At 47.8% G+C, this 19,401-nt stretch overlaps 1 protein-coding gene across 5 annotated transcripts in view; it reads right to left on the reverse strand.

Moving 5' to 3' along the window:
- Nucleotides 1–19,401, reverse strand: part of DAB2IP (DAB2 interacting protein) — a 242,401-nt gene that overhangs the window by 143,340 nt on the left and 79,660 nt on the right. For all 5 annotated transcript variants that reach the window (XR_008933770.1, XM_056860259.1, XM_056860258.1 and 2 more), the window contains exon 3: nt 19,055–19,173. Coding sequence is in view for 4 of the 5 variants with exons in the window: in XM_056860259.1 (XP_056716237.1) it covers nt 19,055–19,173 (119 nt within the window). In the remaining variant the exon portion in view is untranslated. The remainder of the gene's footprint in view (nt 1–19,054; nt 19,174–19,401) is intronic.

A 19,401-nucleotide genomic window follows, 5' to 3' on the forward strand; every position in this document is an offset into this window, starting at 1 on the left:
GGGGTGACGTCACATCCCGACGTTTACGAGGCAGATTTTGTTTACGGGATGGTTTGCCATTGCCTTCCCCAGTAGTCTACACTTTACCCCCAGCAAACTGGGTACTCATTTTACCAAACTTGGAAGGATGGAAGGCTGAGTCAACCTTAAGCCGGTTACCTGAAACCAACGTCCATTGGGATCAAACTCAGGTTGTGAGCAGAGCTTGGACTGCAGTACTGCAGCTTGCCACTCTGTGCCATGGGGCTCGTAGTTAAGTAGGTGCAGGGCCTTTAATTTTCATAAAACTTGCTGTATCCTCACACATCACGCAACAATAATGTTCACATTTTGAAGAACACAGAAGCACATTTCATGTTAACAGTGATTTATTTGCAGAGGTGCTCTCTGGAGGCGGTTATTGATGCACCCCTCTCTGTCACTCAGCCCCCCCAAAAAGCCACAACGGTTTGCCTTTATGGCCTTTCTCAATCCCTTTCTCAATCTCTTTCTCCCCTCTTTCCATTTCACGACTTCCAACAATCCCTGGATTGAAACTGTAGGCAGGAAGCCAGGCTGGTGCATCAACTAAAACTCCAAAATGGACCTTTATTAGTAACTTAAAATATACACACAATGTGGTGACAGGGAGATTCCAGTCCAGTAACACCTTAGAGACCAACAAGATTTTTGGAGGTATAAGCTTTCGAGAGTCAAAGCTCCCTTTGTCATACCCGAGTAGAAATGGAGATCTCTGAGTCCTTTTATCCTAGTCAGAAGATGGGAGGGGTGTCGTAAATAATGCTCTTATAGGGGGGATGTGGCTCTCGAAAACTTATATCCCAAAACTCTTGTTGGTCTCTAAGGCACTACTGATCTTAAATCTAACTGTTCTAGTGCAGTTCAATACGGCTACCCTCTGATACAACGTGGTGGGTAAACCTCTGAGTTTCACAGAAATCTTCCCCAGGCCTGAGATTAAATAAAATAGAACAGAAAAAAAAAAAAAACCAAGGGCACAGGAAGGGGGCATTGTTGCAAGCGGAGGACTTAGCAGAAGCCTAATCTGCTACGGTCTGAGGACGGAGAGTCAAGATTCATTAGGGTGACTTTAATATCTGTACTGACAGCTCAACATAGTGGTGAGAGGCGGGGGCAGGATTTTGTTCCACGGGCATCCTCTGTAGACAGACAATGTCAAAGGAGATTGCCCCCCCCCCCACTCTGGCAGGATTCGGATGGTGTCTGCACGCAGCGTGGGTTTGCGCCGACAAGCAAGAATAAGCGGGTGTCAGCCGACGACATGCAGATGTGACAAGCCCTCCTACCTACAACTAATTCCCTGAGATCGAGTCAAACACGACCACCTGACAGATATCATCCCCAAAGCGTGAAACGCTGGGTGGGTTGTTAACACAAACTAATGCAAAAAGGGAAAAGAAGGAGAACCTTCTCTTCCCTTTGCTGCATTCCTTAATGGAGGGTTCTGATAACAGGAAGGTGTTAAAGAAGTTCTGAGCTAGGGAGGCCCACGGTTTTAATCCAGACTCTAAGGGAAGTTTCTTTGGGGCCTTGGAAACCTACCACATTTCAAATTTGTGATTTTTTAAAAAAAGAACCAGAGTTTCACACACTATAAGGGAAAAAAAGAAAGTTTCAAGTAATAACAGGTCAAGGATCACGGCACACGATGGGAGTTTTATGTGTACACTCAAGAGAGCTGAACAGTACAAGGACAGATGCAAAGCTCGGATATTAAAATTATGCATAACACTAGTAGCAACCAGGATTACCCACAGATCCCTACTGTGTGTTTTCTCAGGCCTCAGATCATTTACATATTTCTCTCAAGCTTTATAACTGCGATCCCCTTACAGAGAGATTCTGCCCCTTTACTAGAGCACCTGACGGCCTGGAAAAAGGTCTAGCTGGCCTGTCAAAATACCATTCTGATCACCAGACGGCCCTTGAGATGCCAACGGATGTTGGCCATCACTAGCCCAAACTAATGAGTTCAATTAACGTTTCATTTGAGTTAATCCAATATGCCAGTACTGAGGTTCTGAAAAGCTACACTCAATGTTTATGTTCCTCCCTTCACCAGGAAAAGCTCTCACCTAAGGGAGTTTGAAACATCAGTAAAATATAACTCAGAAAGATTTCAAACTTCTCCTCTCTGCAGTTTCAACTTCAAAATCCTGGTTTTGCGTTCCCTTCCCCGTTGTGAAAGCCGAACCTGTGATCCTTTTATTTTTGTGCCATTTTCCTCATACTGAATCCTCCCCTCAAAAAAGTATAGAATTTGTCAACATTATTTGTGCATCAACACATCAGCACTGAATACTATCATTATGTATAAATCCCATATAAACAGCATACAAAAACAGTACTGTGTACACACAGAATACAAACTAAATTTACAAAACCAACCAAAAGCATACAAAAACAGTACTGCGTATACACAGAATACAAAGGAATTTAGAAAACCAAACGTGAAAAGCAGAGGGCCAAAACTTGCAAGTTGCAAAAACAAGCAAGTATAAAAAAAAATGAAACTGGGAACATTTGGCTTATCCCTAAATATAACTGAAAAATCAAAAATAGGCAGCAAATTGGCTGAAATTCACAATTCTTTGTGCATCTTGGGGCAGAAAATTTCTCAGCACAGTGAATGCCAGATTCTGTCCCATTTCACCCAACAGATGAAGCCAAGCTCCTCCCACAACACGTTGTGTTTTGCACTGGATCCAACCCTAATGCTTTATTGATGCTATCCCAACCTATCAGATTCCTCCCTAGCTCCAATGCTACCATGCCTTGTTGTGTTGGAGTTCTGCCTGGCCTCAGTTTCCTTCCTGGTACTTCCCAGAAGTGTTGAATTCTTGAGATCAAGGTTGTGGGAATCCTGATTAGAGCAACCAGTGGCAGACTGGGTCTAAAAATATTGGTTGCCAGGAGACAAAGGGGCCCCACCCACAACTATAAGGCTATCATTTAATTTTTGTAAGAAATAAATAAAATTTTCAAAAAAGACATAAGTGAGTGAAAAAGGCACAATGAAATTTTTTGCAAAAAAATGTATATTTTTTTAGTAATTACAGTGTACATATATTGTACATATTACTGGCAGTATACAGTAGATACTAAATGCAAATATAGATTGTTATATAGTTCAAAGGTTTCAAGCTACTAAAATTTCATTAACATTTTCAACATATTGTCTAAGGTTTAAGGGCTTTATCAGGGGCCCATAGGGCTCACTTGCCATCAGGCAAGCTGACCCCCTGGCCAGTCCGCTACTGAGAGCAACAACCTTCCACATTGCCGATGGGCAGCCACAATCAATACCTCTCTCTCTCTCTCTCTCTCTCTCTCTCTCTCTCTCTCTTGCATATGTCAGAAAGATAGAGTGTGAAATTATAGCATCCCCCAAATTTCCGCAAGTACCAGTGGGAGGGATGGGGGACAGGAGGTGGAACAGCTTCATGCTTCACTAAACCTGTGCCCTTGGTAGGAAAAACCTTCCCCTCCAGGCCCACATTGTGATGTCTTGTCAAATTACGGGGGACAATAGTGGGGCGGCATCGGTATCTGTAGGGTAACGCTCCGTTTTGTAATTAAGCCCGGCGTCCAAACAATGGCTCTGCTTGTGCGGGAAAAGGTCAGGAATGGTGGCCGTCTATTTTGCTAGCTAATTGCAAGATACATGGAGCCAATTATCGCAGCACCACTGCCCATGGCTGCTCTAAAAAGGGATGAGCAGAGGTTTTGGGGGTTTTTTTTGTTTTGTTTTTTTGTGCTGGATGCCATCAAGGGAACACAGCAGTCGCTGCTCTGCCCCACAGGGGCAGGGCAACAAAGCGCTTGGCTTTGTTTGGGCTGCTGGGAAACCTGGAATTCAGAAATAAACCGGGGAGGGTAGACACTCCGATTCATTTCTGAGCCCGAAGGCGCAGATTCAGCCCCCTCCCTTCACTGCCCGATCGGTGCACTTTATTACTGCTCTTCTTGGCAGGATTCCACAGCTGTAAGGGGGAAAAAATGTTTGCTCAAATGCACCTGATACAAACCTCCTTCTTCAAAGCAGAGGCTACCACAATTTACAGAAAGCGTCTCTGGCTGAACGTGAACCCATTAGTGTAAAAGATGGCTCCTAGGTTGCCGGGGAGGGCAGAACCTCCAGGTGGGGTCTGGAGATTTCCTGGAATGACCTCCAAACTACAGAGATCGGTTTCCTTTAAGAAAATGGCTACTTTGGAGGGTGGGCAATAGGACATTGTACCCTACTGAGGTTCCTCCCCAGGCTCCACCCTCAAATCTCCAGGAATTTCTCAACCCAGAGTTGGCAACCCTAGCCCTCAGATACCTTCATATCACTCAGATGGAGGTGGGGAGCACTTCTCTGCTGGCGACTGGTGCCTCATGTTGGGGATCTGTAATGGCCTCAAAGAGGGGGCGTTCTCTAGCACCTTGTTACTCCACCTCTTCCGGTCCTCCTCTTTCGTAGCCCCAAATTTACATCACTTGTTAATAACTGAATGACTTGGCTTAGAATTGGAGCAGAGTTGGGGAGGAGGACATAGCTGATTTGCTGCCAGTGTGGTGTAGTGGTTAAGAGCGGTGGTTTGGAGCAGTGGACTCTAATCTGGAGAACGGGGTTTGATTCCCCACTCCTCCACATGAAGGGCGGATGCTAATCTGGTGAACCAGGTTGGTTTCCCCACTCCTACACATGAAGCCAGCTGGGTGACCCTGGGCTACTCACAGTTCTATTAGAGCTATCTCAGCTCTACCTACCTCACTGGGTGTCTGTTGTGGGGAGAGGAAAGTGATTGGAAGCTGGTTTGATTCTTCCTTACGTGGTAGAGAAAGGCAGCATATAAAAACCAACTTTTCTTCTTCCCTATGAAAGAGCTGATGTGGGAGATGGTCTTCGCCACCGCTCTTAACTCCTTCCCAACCCAGCCCTGTGCACTTTGCCCACATGCTTGCTTCAGTTTAATGCCTAGTCATGCTTTTGACAAGGCCGGTCCATCCACTAGGTGCACCTGGGCGATTACCTGACATTAAACAGTCCTGTCGCTGCCCTGCCCCACTCACGGCAGCAGAAAGTGGCAGCCCAGAAAGATGATGTAGCATACCCTCTCCTCTAGGGTTGCCAACCTCCAGGTACTGGCTAATCTCCTGTTAAGGAAAAATATCCCAACACACAGCCACTTCCAATTCTTTTGTTATTTTTATATTTTTCCCATGCTTAGTATCTCTTTAAATACCAGTTCACAGAGTTTTCATAACACTATTTACAATACTAAACCACCATAGACAAGATAGATAAATTGTCCACAATGTCCTGCAATCCAAGTCCTCAAAGAGACCTCCAGGTACTAGCTGGAGATCTGCGACTAACAATCTGCAGCCAACAGAGATCAGTTCACCTGGAGAAAATGGCTGCTTTGGCAATTGGACTCTATGGCTTTAAAGTCCCCGCCCTCCTCAGGCTCCACCCCAAAAATCTCCAGGTATTTCCCAACCTGGAGCTGGCAACCCTATTCTCCCTTCTTCCATCCCCCGTGGTGCAGGGTGAGGAGGGCAGGCAGTGTGTTCCGGCCACCCCCACCGTTTAATGGGGGGCAAAAAGGGCAGGTAGCAGGCTCGCCCCAGCCTCCCTGAGGTGTAAGGTGGGGTAAGAAGACTGGGTGGAAGGCTTGCCTCCTACCTCCCAGAGGGCAGCAAGGAGGACGGGCAGGGGTTCTGGAGCCTAGGGAGCCGAAAGTCTTTGGGCCAGCTGTTCTCTTTAACCCGGATCCCATTGCTCTAGCGGTGGCACTCACGTGAACAGAAGCAACCCAGCCAGCTCGCCTTCCATTTGTGGATTTTAATTCCAGAGGCTGTGCCACCATCTGCCATGGAGAATAAGTGATTCTTTGTTGACCAAAAACCCTCAACACCCCTACAGGGCTTCTTGAATGGTGGCCACCAGGCCATCGGTGCTCATTAAAGCAACATCCCCCTGGTCTCCCAAAGCCGTTGAGAGCAAGCAACTCCGACTAGCTCGGGAATCCACTGACTGCCCAGGAGCAAACTTAACAATGCAACACTTTTCATTACGGGATTCGCTTCCAGCCGGAACGTTATATCGGCATTACAATCCATTATTTATTGCAAGCCATTTTGCATCCCACAAGGCAGAACAAAATTGTTCTAAGCCAGTAAATAAATACATCCCAAATACATGCAACCTCTGTAACTTGTCCTGCGGGAATACTTAAAAAGGATGGCCTTTGCCTGTGTGAACTCAGACCAATAACTGCCCCCAGCTTGGGCTTATAAATGAGACCCACAAACTCCAAGGTGCCTTTTTGGTCCCAGCTTCTCCTGGCTTCTCTTTGGAAGGGGCAGGCAATTATCGCAGCCACTCTTTCCATTAGTGAAACGTTGGTGGGCATGTCGATAATACATTTTATTAAACAAATTACAAGGGTTTATCTATCAACTGAAATCCATTTGTCATTTGCCTTTTCCAGGGAACTGTAGCTCTGCAAGAAGAACTTGAGATCTCCCGCAGAGGATTCCCACCAAACTACAGCTCCCAGAATTCTTTGGGAGCAAGCCACAACTGTTAAACAGGAACAAAAATTGCAATGAAGTCAGACACCCCTCCTTCCTTCAGAGAAATTGTTCACTTTCATTAAGATCCTCAAAATTGCCCCTTTGCCTAGCTTTTGCTCTATACTTAATATTTAATGGATTAAAAGTTGGACATTAATGGGCTTTTTAAATGCAACCAATTTGCAGTTCCAACATTTATTAAAACCTTAGGGGCAAGGAGAAAGGAAGGCCCTATTTCCAGACATTTTTCTCGCACAAAGCTGCCCTCTTCGCTCACCTTTTTCCATGATCACCTTTTAAGACAGTCATTAATTAGAGACTGGTAATTAACTTTCTGGTTCAAGAAGTGTTCCGCCAGTGAGTTCCATTAAAAAGGCAGGTCTGCAGATGCCGCATCAAGGTGAAATAAACACAGGTGTTACGGGAAAAGAAGCCAACCACCTTCCAGCTGCCCTTGAGCCTTTTCCTCTGGGCTGGAGGGGACTGGTCCCTTACAGAGTGACAGATCAGCTTGAGCCTTTTGAGACCTTTTTCTGCATCAGCTTTAGAAGACAGGGGCTTAGTTTTGTTTAAGATGGGGGGGTGGGCAGGCTGGGGCACAGGACCACGTGGAAGTCCCACAGTCATCTGGAAGCCCACCTCCTTTAATCCTGGATATATCGGAGATGATTGCTCAGTAGTAAGGAAATGCACTCTACACGTGCCCTGGAACCCTCTGTTCTTTACATTCACTTGACATGTGCACAGAGCTGAGCCCCTGCGCACCGGAAAGAGCTGAACCTTAGCTCAGATAAAGCCCTGCACATGAACTAACAGGCCTGAACTGAAATGAAAAAAGAACATACAAAGCATAACGTAAATGCCCATTGCAGAGAGAAGACGGATCCAAAGACCATCGGCTGACGGTATACCCAGTATACCCACAAAATTGCCTTCTGCCAGGTCTATCTAGGTCTGTGTTGTGTACTCGGAATGGTGATGATCCTTTTGCCTTCTCCAACGCCTACTGCCTAGAACCCTTTAGATAGAAACATAACCTTCTGATACGTCAGCAAACGATCTTTACATCCACCTGAAGATTGCCTCGCTCAGTCCACTGGTCAACCTAGTTCTTTAACATCTGCTGTAACAGACAGAAGCTCTCTGGGGTCTCTGGCAGCAGAGAAAACTAATTCAGAACACCTCCCACTTGCGAGAGCTTTTAGCTGAACGTGCTGCCAGGGAATGTACCTGGGACTTCCTGCATGCAAAGAGGGCGTTTCTCCCATCTCGTATCAATGTGTGGGTTCACACCTTATGTATCCAATGGCTGGTATGATCATGAGTGCAAGGTGCTTAAGAGAGAAATAACTGCAATCGTGAGACAAGTGAGACGAAGCGTGGGTTCACACATACATGATTGGTCAACACGAGACGGGTCACAGCTGAAAGTGGAAAGGGGCTGTGTTGGAAAATTCTGGCATTTGGAGGGGATCAGAATAGCTCTACACATGGGGGGTTCTGCGTGGGGCTCGTTCACACAGGCGAGTCCAGCCTGGGAGCTGCTCTCTCAAAATGCCGGACTGGAGAGTATGTTTGAGTTGCTTCACATGTGAACTTCTACTCCTTCCTATTGTTCGTGAAAAAAACACCTTGCATCGAGAGAATAGATTGCTCCAAACTGATCCAATTGCTCCCTGGCCTAGCACTCTCTCCTGCTCTGGGTGTTAGATGACTATTTGATAGATCAGGGTAAAACAGGCCGGGGGTGGGGGGGACCCTGCTAGTGGAAGCATTCATTGCTATTAATTAAGTCCTTGCTAGACTCTTACTAGCAGCTTTATACCCAGACAATGCACCTAGAATGTTCTTAGTAAGAAAATGGCAAGGGGGTGGGGGGAAAAGAGAGCAATATATCATTTTTTTTACTTGGAAGACTTACCCACCTTCCTATTACCATACCGCTCAGTGGTTTTCATCATCCAACAAACACTATAAGAATTTTAAAAATATGCATAACGTATCTAGAACTGTCATCTAAAATTCCAGCAGCTTAGTCAACAAGTCGCACAGCAACAAAACAGGAGTTAAGATTAAAATGCACAAGCACACCTTCACAATAATTAAGACTCTTCCCTTCCAAATTATATCGAGGCCTGCACAGAATGGAAACCTCTGCCAAAGCGATCGATGCAGTAAATTAAATCATTGGGGTATGTTTTTTAAGAGCAAGAGATTAGTTACAGTTAGAAAGGCGCAGCGAGCACATGGAAAGACACACCAAAAGGACCGGCTAGATCCAAAGGTGGATGCTCTGTGAGCCAAGAAGAGCACTGTAGGAAGTTCAAGCATAACTCATGAACAAAGCCTCAGGCGCATGTTTCTATAATGGGTCAGCGAAGAAGTCAGAGGTTCTGCTAGGAACGTGCACCAGGACCATGTGAATAGTTGCACAGTGGTGCGATGCCTGGCAGCGAAGAGGCAGTAATGACCGCGGCGTCGTTCAGAGTGTGAAGCAACCAGTGCTTTGGGTGACAAGCAGAATTTTAAACAGGGCGCCCAACTGGACACGAATCCAAATCCAACCCTTCCCTCCTGAACCAGAACAGAATCTAAAGCGTTATTTGCAACTGGAGCAGAATCTTAAAAAGCAAAGGTAGGCTACCAAGTTCAGAATAAAAGCTCGCCTACAGAAAGAAAAATGAGATGGGAGGACATCCGTGGGCAGAGCTGCTTCAAGGTGTTTTGCACACCTGGTGCTTTTTACTGCCTGGCCAGCAGTGGCAAAGGTCCAGCATGCGAAGCCTGCGATCTCAACTTCACTGATGGCCAAGACTGAGCCGAAACTCTGTGGGGCTTAACGCCCTCCTCGCTGTGTTGCCCCAAGCAGCTGCTCGGGTGGCTCGGCTGGAAAACCAGCCTCGCTCACTGGCCTCTGCCTGAAGGAGCCACAAGCTCATGAAGTAGCATCAGTAGCTGGGAGGTGGTTTGGTTTCTCCCCTCGTATGAAACCATTTCATTTTAAAAAATGTATATTCTGCATACTGCTAGACAATACCGGTGACCAGATCACATGTTACTTGCACACACTGGTAAGTTACTACTTGGCTAAATGGTTGCAAAACAATGCCCAAAGCAAGCCACCTCTGCTCATCTCTTGCCTTGAAAACCCAGTGAGGTGGCACTTCGTGGGGAAGCCATAAGTCGGCTACCATTCGACAACACAACCAATTAACAAAGAGCCTTGGGGCACCTTAGTCTTTGGAGTATCATGAGGTTTTTGTTGTTTTTTGGGAAAGGAAGAATGGCTGAAAGAGTCAAAGGGCCGGCGCACCTTTCCCATGGAGAAAAAGTGAGCATATTTGGGAATTTTTAGTACAGAAAAACGACAGCTGCTGTGGAGGAACGACAGAAGTCTACAAAAGGATGAAGAGTATGGAGTAAACAGACAGAAAGGGCTAATAACCAGTGTACCATAATTCTAACAAGCAGGGTCAGCCAGTGAAACGGAGTGGTTCAGAACCTCACCCGACACCTCACTAACCTGTGGAATTATCTGCTGCAAGGTGTGGCTACGGCCACTGGCTTAAGATGGCTTGAAAAGGCTTCGATACAGAAAGGTCTATAAACAGTGAAAAGGAACAAAAACTCACTGGACCCTCCACTTTCGTAAGAACCCCCTGCTGGAGCAGCCAGAAATGTACTTGAGTCTAGTGTCCTGGTTCCCACAATGGCCAGCCAGGTAAAAGGTAAAGGTAAAGGTCCCCTGTGCAAGCACCGGGTCATTCCTGACCCATGGGGAGACGTCACATCCCGACGTTTTCTAGGCAGACTTTGTTTGCGGGGTGGTTTGCCAGTGCCTTCCCCAGTCATCTTCCCTTTACCCCCAGCAAGCTGGGTACTCATTTGACCGACCTCGGAAGGATGGAAGGCTGAGTCGACCTTGAGCCGTCTACCTGAAACCGACTTCCGTCGGGATCGAACTCAGGTCGTGAGCAGAGCTTTTGACTGCAGTACTGCAGCTTAACCTCTGAGGCCCTGTTGCTAGGAACCTAGTCTCCCCTCCCTGAACCCCCCTGCCCCCCCAGCATCCTCCATGGCTCTCCTCTTTCCTGATCCTCCTAAACTTGGGCTATGTTGGAAGGAGCATGGTGCAACTTTCTCCCACTCCTTTTAGCAGTAGCGGTGATGGAGAGTCTAAAAAGGAGTCCCTGGAATATTGGGCCGATTGCAAGGGGTGCCTGGTTGAGTCTGAAGAATATCATTCTCTTGCTTTCTGTTCACTCTGCTGCCTCCAAGCCATTCTTCCACTGGGAAATGGGAGATGGATCTTGCATCGCTGGTGGAGGTGGGCTCTCTGCTGGACTGAACTGAGACAGGGCTTGTCTCCATTTCACACAGGGCTCAGTCCCAGAAGCGGCACCTCCTCCAGGACTCAGTTTTGAGGAAACTGTATAGAAGAATTGGTTTTTATATGCCGACTTTCTCTACCACTTAAGGCAGAATCAAAACGGCTTACTATCCCTTCCCTTCCCGTCCCCACAACAGACACCCTGTGAGGTAGGTGAGGCTGAGAGAGCCCAAGGTCACCCAGCTGGCTTTGTGTGTAGGAGTGGGGAAACAAATCCAGCTCACCAGGTTAGCCTCCGCTGCTCAAGTGGAGAGGGAAATCAAACCCAGTTCTCCAGATCAGACTCCACCGCTCCAAACCACTGCTCTTAACCACTGCTCTTAACCACTACACCACGCTGGCTCTCTTCTTGGAATCCATTGTTCTCCTCAGCGCTCGTCCACACTGCAGATTGGAGAGGCGTGCAGCTCCTTTGTGCTTGTTCTCTGTTGTTGTGTCCCAGATTTTTTGGGATGGGGAAAGATATATATTAAATTTGAATTTGGATACCGTGGCATGTATCCAATCATCCATGAACGTTGTGGAGAAAGACTTTCCCATGTCCCCCTCCTGCTGCTGTTCATTGACCCCTCTGAAATTTTGTTCCTGGGTTCAACAGACCCTCAGGAACAGCACTGGGGGCAAAGTAGGGGTCTGCAATGGGAGGGGGTAATCAGCGGAGATTGCCATCCTCTCTCTGGAAGACTTAAATGCCATTAGGACTGGAACCGCATGACTGGATACATGCCATTTATTATGCAAGAATTACGGAAGTGCGATTTGCTACACATATCAAATGTATACAAAACGTGGATAATGCACGTATCAGCAAGCACAATGCTCATGCACCCACATGAATGAAGTGCACAGAAATCTGAAGTGGATGCAAACCAGAGCTCTGCACAACTCTGAATTGAGTGGCATACGGAACTGAGGCAAAGTGATGCAGCCCCCTCATGGGGCAGATCTGGGGCAGCAGACCAATTCAACCCACAGGGCCCCAACCCACTTGGCAGTTCTTCTGCAGTGAATTTGTGCTGTGCAAAAACGTCCCGTCCCCCACACCCCCGGAGAAAGCTGGCCAGATTTGGAGGGCCTTTCAAGATTGCATGTGGCTGGTGCAGTTTGGATGTTTGAAGAAGCGACCCCTCCACCCCCACAGATATGCTCAACCCCCAAATCTGTAAATAAACCAACCATTACAAAAGGCCCCATTAGTCTCCGGCAATTTCTCCACTTAAGGAGAAAGTGCCAGAGCTCAGAAGAAGAGAGGCTGCTACTCTTCCTCCTGCAGCAGAAGTGCTGAATTAGGGCCATTACGGCAGTATCAGGCCTCCTGCTGGGCAATCAGGCTTTTGTTTCCAAAGAGGCCAGCAAGTCGCCTCTTGCAGACACATGGCAAGGGCAAGGTTCCACTCAGGGTGGCCCCTGCAAGCACGTCACAGAGCAACAAACGGGCCGTTTTACCTCCCTGCCATTTCGCACAACAGCCATGTCGGCCTGGCAGGGGAGACACGGGGACGAGGCTGCCCGGCTGCTTCAGCAAACACGTATAGAGAAATCTACCCTGCAAATGGTCCAGGCCATGGTAGCAATGTGGATGTGTGAACCTGAGCCGTGGCTGGATGAGAAAGCCCAACTAAGCTATGCTGAAGGGAGGATGTAGAAGTAACAGGTGTGTGGTTTTCTCTGGGGTGGTGCAGAGCTAGAAGCGGCAAGGCTAAAATTTGGGCATATGAGGCAGCTTTATGCACAGACAACCCATAGTCCACCCAGCCCAGTTCTGTCTCCTCCGGATGACTGTGGTCCTCTAGGGTCTCCAGGGTTAAGGAACAGGGTTCCAACCCTCGTTTGCAACGGATCACCTTGGTGTTCTTGAACACACAAAGCTGCCGTCCACCAAGAGCCTCCATCCTCCATCCTCCAGAGCCCAGTAGTCTATGCTGATGAGCAGTGGCACTCTGGATACTAAGGCAAAGAAGGATCTTGCCCATCATCTGCTACTTGGATTCTTAATGGAGACGTTGGGACCGAAAAGGGGACCTTCTGCATGCAAGGCAAAGACTGAATTTGGAAACATTCGGTAGGAAAATATTTTTGAATAAAAAATTTCTTGTTTCTTTAGGTTTGTCCACTGTGATGTAGAGCAGCCCTGACTATTTAGTATGTTTTGGGGTTGGTTTTTTTTTTATTTTTTTAGCAATGTTTTAATGGAGACAATGACCACTGAAGAAGACGTTGTCAAAATGCATTTGGTCATATATTTCTGATTTCTATTATATTTTGGTTGTGCATTTCTGATTTGTTTTGGTATTGTATACAGAGACACCTTGTGCCCATTTTTGATAATATATTTATACAAACTGTTGCTCTGCAGCTTTTAATTTCTAGGCAAGGATTGGAACGCTAGGCTATGCCCCCTCCTGTCTCCTACCAAGACATACATTTGGTTCATCTAGACCAGTAACATCTATTTGGACCTGTAGAGGCTTCCCAAACATCTTTCCCAAGAATTAACTCTATGACTGAACTACGACTCCCATTACCCAACCTGTTTTGAGGTTGCCTGGGATAATAAGAAGAAAGAAAAGAGAGGGCTGGAGCACCTCACCACCCATGCACCTCTAGCATAAGGAGGTAGGGATTCTGACACAAGGAGATACAGAAATCAAGATTTTCAGGAATTAAATGAACAGACTGGACAAAAAGGTATCACACCATTATGTTCTATGGCACTCTGGTAAGCAAATTCTCTGCACGCCACCCTGCCCAAAATTGGCTGCAAGTTGCCCCCCCCCAATCTTGTATGTGAGAAAACAGTGAATGTGGTCTTCAAGGTCTCTTTGCAGGGGTCAAGAGGAATCATCTTGAGCGTGGGACATGCTAGCCCTTGAAACTCTGCCCACATCATTAGGCAAAAGGACTGGAAGCTCATTTCCAAAACAAGGTTGGGTAAGGTGTAGATTCATTTTGCTGGTGTAGGGTGAATCAGGACAAGCCTACTTCTGCAAGACTGGCCTCCATGCTTCAGCAAGGCTTAGCAAAGCAACTCCTCCTGCTTATGCCCCTGGCAAAGGTGGTTCTTGAACTTGTGGCCCTGAGATGGATATTTCTCCACCAAATCACTCACCAGCTCCAAGTGCTTGCACTGCCTTACTATGCATCTTCATGATCTTCAATGCCATAGAGTCCAATTGCCAAAGCGGCCATTTTCTCCAGGGGAACTGATCTTTATTGGCTGGAGATCAAATGCAATAACAGATCTCCAGTTAGTACCTGGAGGGTGGCAACCCCAAGTACAATGCCATAGCGTCCTCCCCCCAAAGCATCCATTTTCTCCAGGAGAACAGATCTCTGTAGTTTGGAGATGAGCTGTAATTCTGGGAGAATCCCAGGTCCCTCCACCCCCGGAGGCTGGCATCTCTAAGAAGGCTGCAAAATGGACCCTATGAGGAGCGGTTAAAACACTTAGGGCTGTTTAGCTTGGAAAGAAGAAGGCTAAGGGGAGACATGATAGAGGTCTAAAAAATTATGCATGATTTGGAGAGAGTGGACAGGGAGAAAAGCTCATAATACTAGAACGCAGAGTCGTCAGCTGAAGCTGGAAGGTGAGATATTCAAAACAGATAAAAGGAAGTATTTCTTCACACAATGCGTAGTTAAATTGTGGAACTCCTTGCCCCAGGATGTGGTGATGGCTGCCAACTTGGAAGGCTTTAAGAGGGAAGTGGACATGTTCATGGAGAAGAGGGCTATCCATGGCTACTAGTTAAAATGGATACTAGTCATGATGAATACCTATTTCCTCCAGGATCAGAGGAGCATGCCTATTACATTAGGTGCTGTGAGCGTACTCCGCTCCCCCAATTCCACCCGGCGGATGCTGCAAAAAGGTCGGCCCGGCACCGCCCGTCGGAACGGAGCAGCCGCGGTCATCAGCGGCCCCTCCCGGCCGCCTCCAGGCCCGCTCCATGCTCGGCCCTCCCACCGGCCGGCCCAATGGCTCGTTCAGAGCACGCGGAGGGTGCTGCGCCAGCAGCTGTTGGTTAACAAGCTCTCCTGCGAGTGCGTGGATGGATGGATGGATGGATGGATGGATGGAAGGAAGGAAGGAAGGAAGGAAGGAAGGAAGGAAGGAAGGAAGGAAGGAAGGAAGGAAGGAAGGAAGGAAGGAAGGAAGGAAGGAAGGAAGGAAGGAAGGCGAAAAGTTCCTATCGCACCGTGGCGCGATAGAAACTTTTCGCCATCCTTCCTTCCTTCCTTCCTTCCTTCCTTCCTTCCTTCCTTCCTTCCTTCCTTCCTTCCTTCCTTCCTTCCTTCCTTCCATAGCTGTGTGTTTAGAGGCTACACTAAGGGAGGGGCTGTGGCTCAGTGGTAGAGCTTCTGCTTGGTATGCAGAAGGTCCCAGGTTCAATCCCCGGCATCTCCAGTTAAAGGGGCTAGGTGGGTAGGTGATGGGAAAGACCCCTGCCTGAGACCCTGCAGAGCCGCTGCCGGTCTGAGCAGACAATACTGACTTTAATGGACCAAGGGTCTGGTTCAGTATAAGGCAGCTTCATGTGTCATGTGTTCATGTGTTGCACCTACGAGTGGTGTATAGGTTGCACAGAAAATCGGGATCATAGACAAAGGATGCAATCTACAAAACTAGCAAAAAAGCAGAGAACCAAAGCCACTGGTAGGAGCGAACATGAATGCAAATAAAAAGTGAAATGTGGAACATATGCTCATCCCTAGCTTACACAGCAGGAGACTCCGAAGTCGGAAGAGGATACCCCCCACCCTGCAAGCCACCCACTTCTATCCTCCTGTTGAGTAAAACCAGTCACTATCTCAGATTCAACTCCATCCCCCTCTTCCCATCAACTTATGACAGTTACCTTCAAATTTCTGAGGGCTAAGACACACCTATTTAAAAAATCCAAATGAGAAACATATTTCAGCCTCATATCCTCAAAGAAGACCGCCTACTGAGTTTCTGGCCATGCCTCTTGAATGGAAAAAGCAAGCTCAGAGCAGTAACTCATGCAGAGATGAAAGAGGCAGCCTAGCCTCTTTCCACTCTGCGCTGGAAGAGACTGCATGAACCAGTCGCCCCGACAAGCAGAAATGTGAAAACTACGCAGGTGATGCTTACTTGGAAGCTGGCAGGGCAAGCACAACAAACATGCAGAGAGGCTGCGGGTAACTTCTGCTCAGGGGGGGCTACTTCGGGGTCTCAGGAGCATATTTAATTACTTGGCGAGTTTCATTTTTCACAGCATTTGGCAAATCGCTACCAAGCAGCCTTTGCATTTGGTGTGACCTTAGAATTGTTTTCATAATCAAACGGGGTGAAGGGGGAGCTGAAGTCAAATGGAGAATTAATCACCCCTGTCAAGGTCAGCTGTTCCTGATAACTTTTCATAAAATGCAGGCAGGCAAATACAAATCCAGGTTCTGCTTTTTGTTGTTGTTGCTAACATACCATTTGCTCGAGAAAACAGAAGAATCCCTCTGATCAAGTGAGGAGTGCCCTTAATCACACACACTGTAGATTTTGGCAATGAAAGTGAGAGGCACCACCTGTACAACCCATCTTACAACAACAACAACAAAAGGTTCCTAGTCCTTAAGACTGCATATACAGGCTTGAAAGCACGCCTGCTGAAATCTCAGAGCAGCCCGGTAGGTAGTGAGCGTTGAGAAGTATTTTTGGCTCTTAGAGGGTGGGGTTCTGATACCCTGGTTGCTCCTCCCCTTTTCCGCCAGAAGCAGTCATTTATGCCATATGCACATACCTGTTGGAGGACCAAAAGCTGAATAGCATCCTCTAAACCAAACCCACTTCATCTGTGTGAAATGCACAGGTTACAGAATCTGGCTGGTTGGGGAGGGGGGGCACCCTTGTCATTTAGTACAATACGCAGATAGCCCCGATCATCGCAACAGCCCTTTTGCTCTCCGCTTTCCCCCTAAGGCACACAAACCCAAATGCTATCAATACACTGCACTTCGGAACAATCAATGCCCTGAAAAGAGGACGCTGGGTTCTGAAGGAGATCAGACCCACCCACAACACACACAAACATACGGCAAACCCCCCCAGCTTAGATACAAGATGGAGACCACAGCCACATTCCCAGAGGGAAGCCGGCTCGCCTGAGGCATAACCAGTGCAATATAGTTGGCCCATAATGTGTGTGTGTGTGTGGGGGGGATACCAGACCCTGATTCCATCTCCTCATAGGCTCAACTGCAGGCATCTCTCTGTTGAAAGGGTTGAAGCCAAGGCTTGTTAAGAGATACACTGAGGCGTGGTCTAGGAACCAAGGCAGGAAAAGATCTTTTGCTGGCTGCATTGGTGGCTGTAACAAGTAAGGGGGTGTAGTAGGAGGAACTCTTTACCCCCAAGAGGAAACACACCCAGGTCAATTGCTTCCAGCTTGCAGTCAACGGGGCCAGGAGGACAGAAGATTGATGTGTATGAGAAGTCATTCATTCCTTTAACAAAAAAAGGGGGTGTACTGGAGTTCTGACCTATCAGAAACTCTGAGCTGGAAGCCCCATCTCTCCATTCCCAGATGTGTGGGGCTGTTGGGGGATTGAGCCTTGGAACCAGAGTGGTTGTTCTTTCTAAGCGGCAAAGCAAGGCACATTTAATTGCCCTAAAATACAGGATGATTTATGTTGTAGCGTTGGTTTGCCATAATCAGGAGCAAATCCACTTCCTACAGCACTCTAATTCAGATGGAGATAAAACTTGTGTGTGTGGTGTGCATGCGTCTACACAATGCAGACATGCAACATCGATTGCACCCAGCCTCCTGCTCAGACAGCATCCTTTCCATCGACACCCATTGCACTTGGAACAACTGCCTGCCCCTTGCAACACAGGCAAAGCTATTTTTCAAGCTGCTGCATCCAATCTGCTCTGTTCCAGATGCCGACTCAGAAGCATTACAATGCACTGACCAGTTAGTCCTCCCCCTGCCCCACTTCAGACTAGGCTTAAACCAAGGTGGCCAGATGCTCCTTGTGCTGGGCAGTTTACGAACTGCCCACATCTATACCCCTTGCCCTCTCTTGAGACCTTGGAAAGGCACCCCCAGAACAGATACATGCACACCCACAAACACAACCCCACAGGGCATGCATAGGCAAATGCCAGATCAATGCCTGAACCCAGTTTTTTGGAAGACCTGACTCAATGCACTCTGGTTAATTAAACCTCCCTGCTTGGCACGCACAGATCTCAAGGATCAGAACTGAATTATGTTGACAAGGTAGACAATGCTATTGTGCTACTCTCTGCAAATATTTGCATCACAGCCAAAGAAAACTGACTTTTTGCGAGAGAGCCTTCCACTTCCCAGTCCTGGAAGATTGGGTCCCCATGAGCAAACTGATGTCCTTGACTCCAGACCCTCAAGTTCAAAAAACAAAGATCACTTTATATTTGGGTGGGTGTGACAGACACACACATACCTTTGACGACGGATTATGCTTCCTTTCTCCCCATGAAGTACACATAGAGGACTAAGATGCCCTCCAAGGCACATCTCACATCGCCACATGTGAAACGCATCCCTCTGAACTAGCTACCCATCTTGCCGCGAAAACACACCCTTCTCCTGACCAAAGGAAACGTTCTGTATCGGTACAGCCAAGAGGGAAGAAGGCAAGAGCCCGATCCGACATCACGGAATCTGCAGATTCTTGACACTCCGGGTCACTCGCAAATACAGATCACAGAGAGGGAAATTCTGGATGCCCGGCAGTCACCGGCTCTGCTCCATGTCGGTGTCTGCACCGGTACCCGAGCTGGTCACCAGCCGAGGGCATCGTTTGAACAGCAGCCCCACCCCCTGCCTCCCCGAGACAAACAGATGCCAAAACCACACCAGATTAATTACAATAAAAACCCTCAATGCTTTCAATTGCAGGCTCTACAGAAAAAGAAAATGAAGCTGCCAATTGCTGTAATTGAATGAACCCCCGCCCCCGGTCACCCTCCAGGCCCTTTGCTCTGAGCTCCTGGAGGGATGATGCCGGCATGCAAAAAAAAAGCAGACGAATCGATATTCTCTCATTCTGGCCCAGATGCGAACACCTTACCTCTCATTGTCCGCGTTTCTGAAGCCAGGTAGAATGTGCCGGAAGCTGCTGTTTCTGTCAAGCTTGGGCTGGCTCTTTGTCCTTTTGATGGAGCCTTTCAGCCGGCGGCTCAGGAACCCCTGTGGGGCGAGAGAGAGAGACGGAGTTACCAGGCAGGCACCGGAGACGCCCCCGAAGCTACACCCGAGCGATGGGCAAGTTCCCGGCTCCGGCTCGCCTGGGTCTCATTGAGACGTTTGCTGCCTTTCTGCCGAGGCACGGAGATGCCATCCAGCATCTGCTTGGAGAGGCTGGGAAGCTACGTCGGCGCGAGACTCCCCTAAGCCTCCGTTTCCCTGGCAACCATC

This window comes from Euleptes europaea, chromosome 14 (assembly GCF_029931775.1).
Source record: "Euleptes europaea isolate rEulEur1 chromosome 14, rEulEur1.hap1, whole genome shotgun sequence".
Lineage (NCBI taxonomy): Eukaryota > Metazoa > Chordata > Lepidosauria > Squamata > Sphaerodactylidae > Euleptes > Euleptes europaea.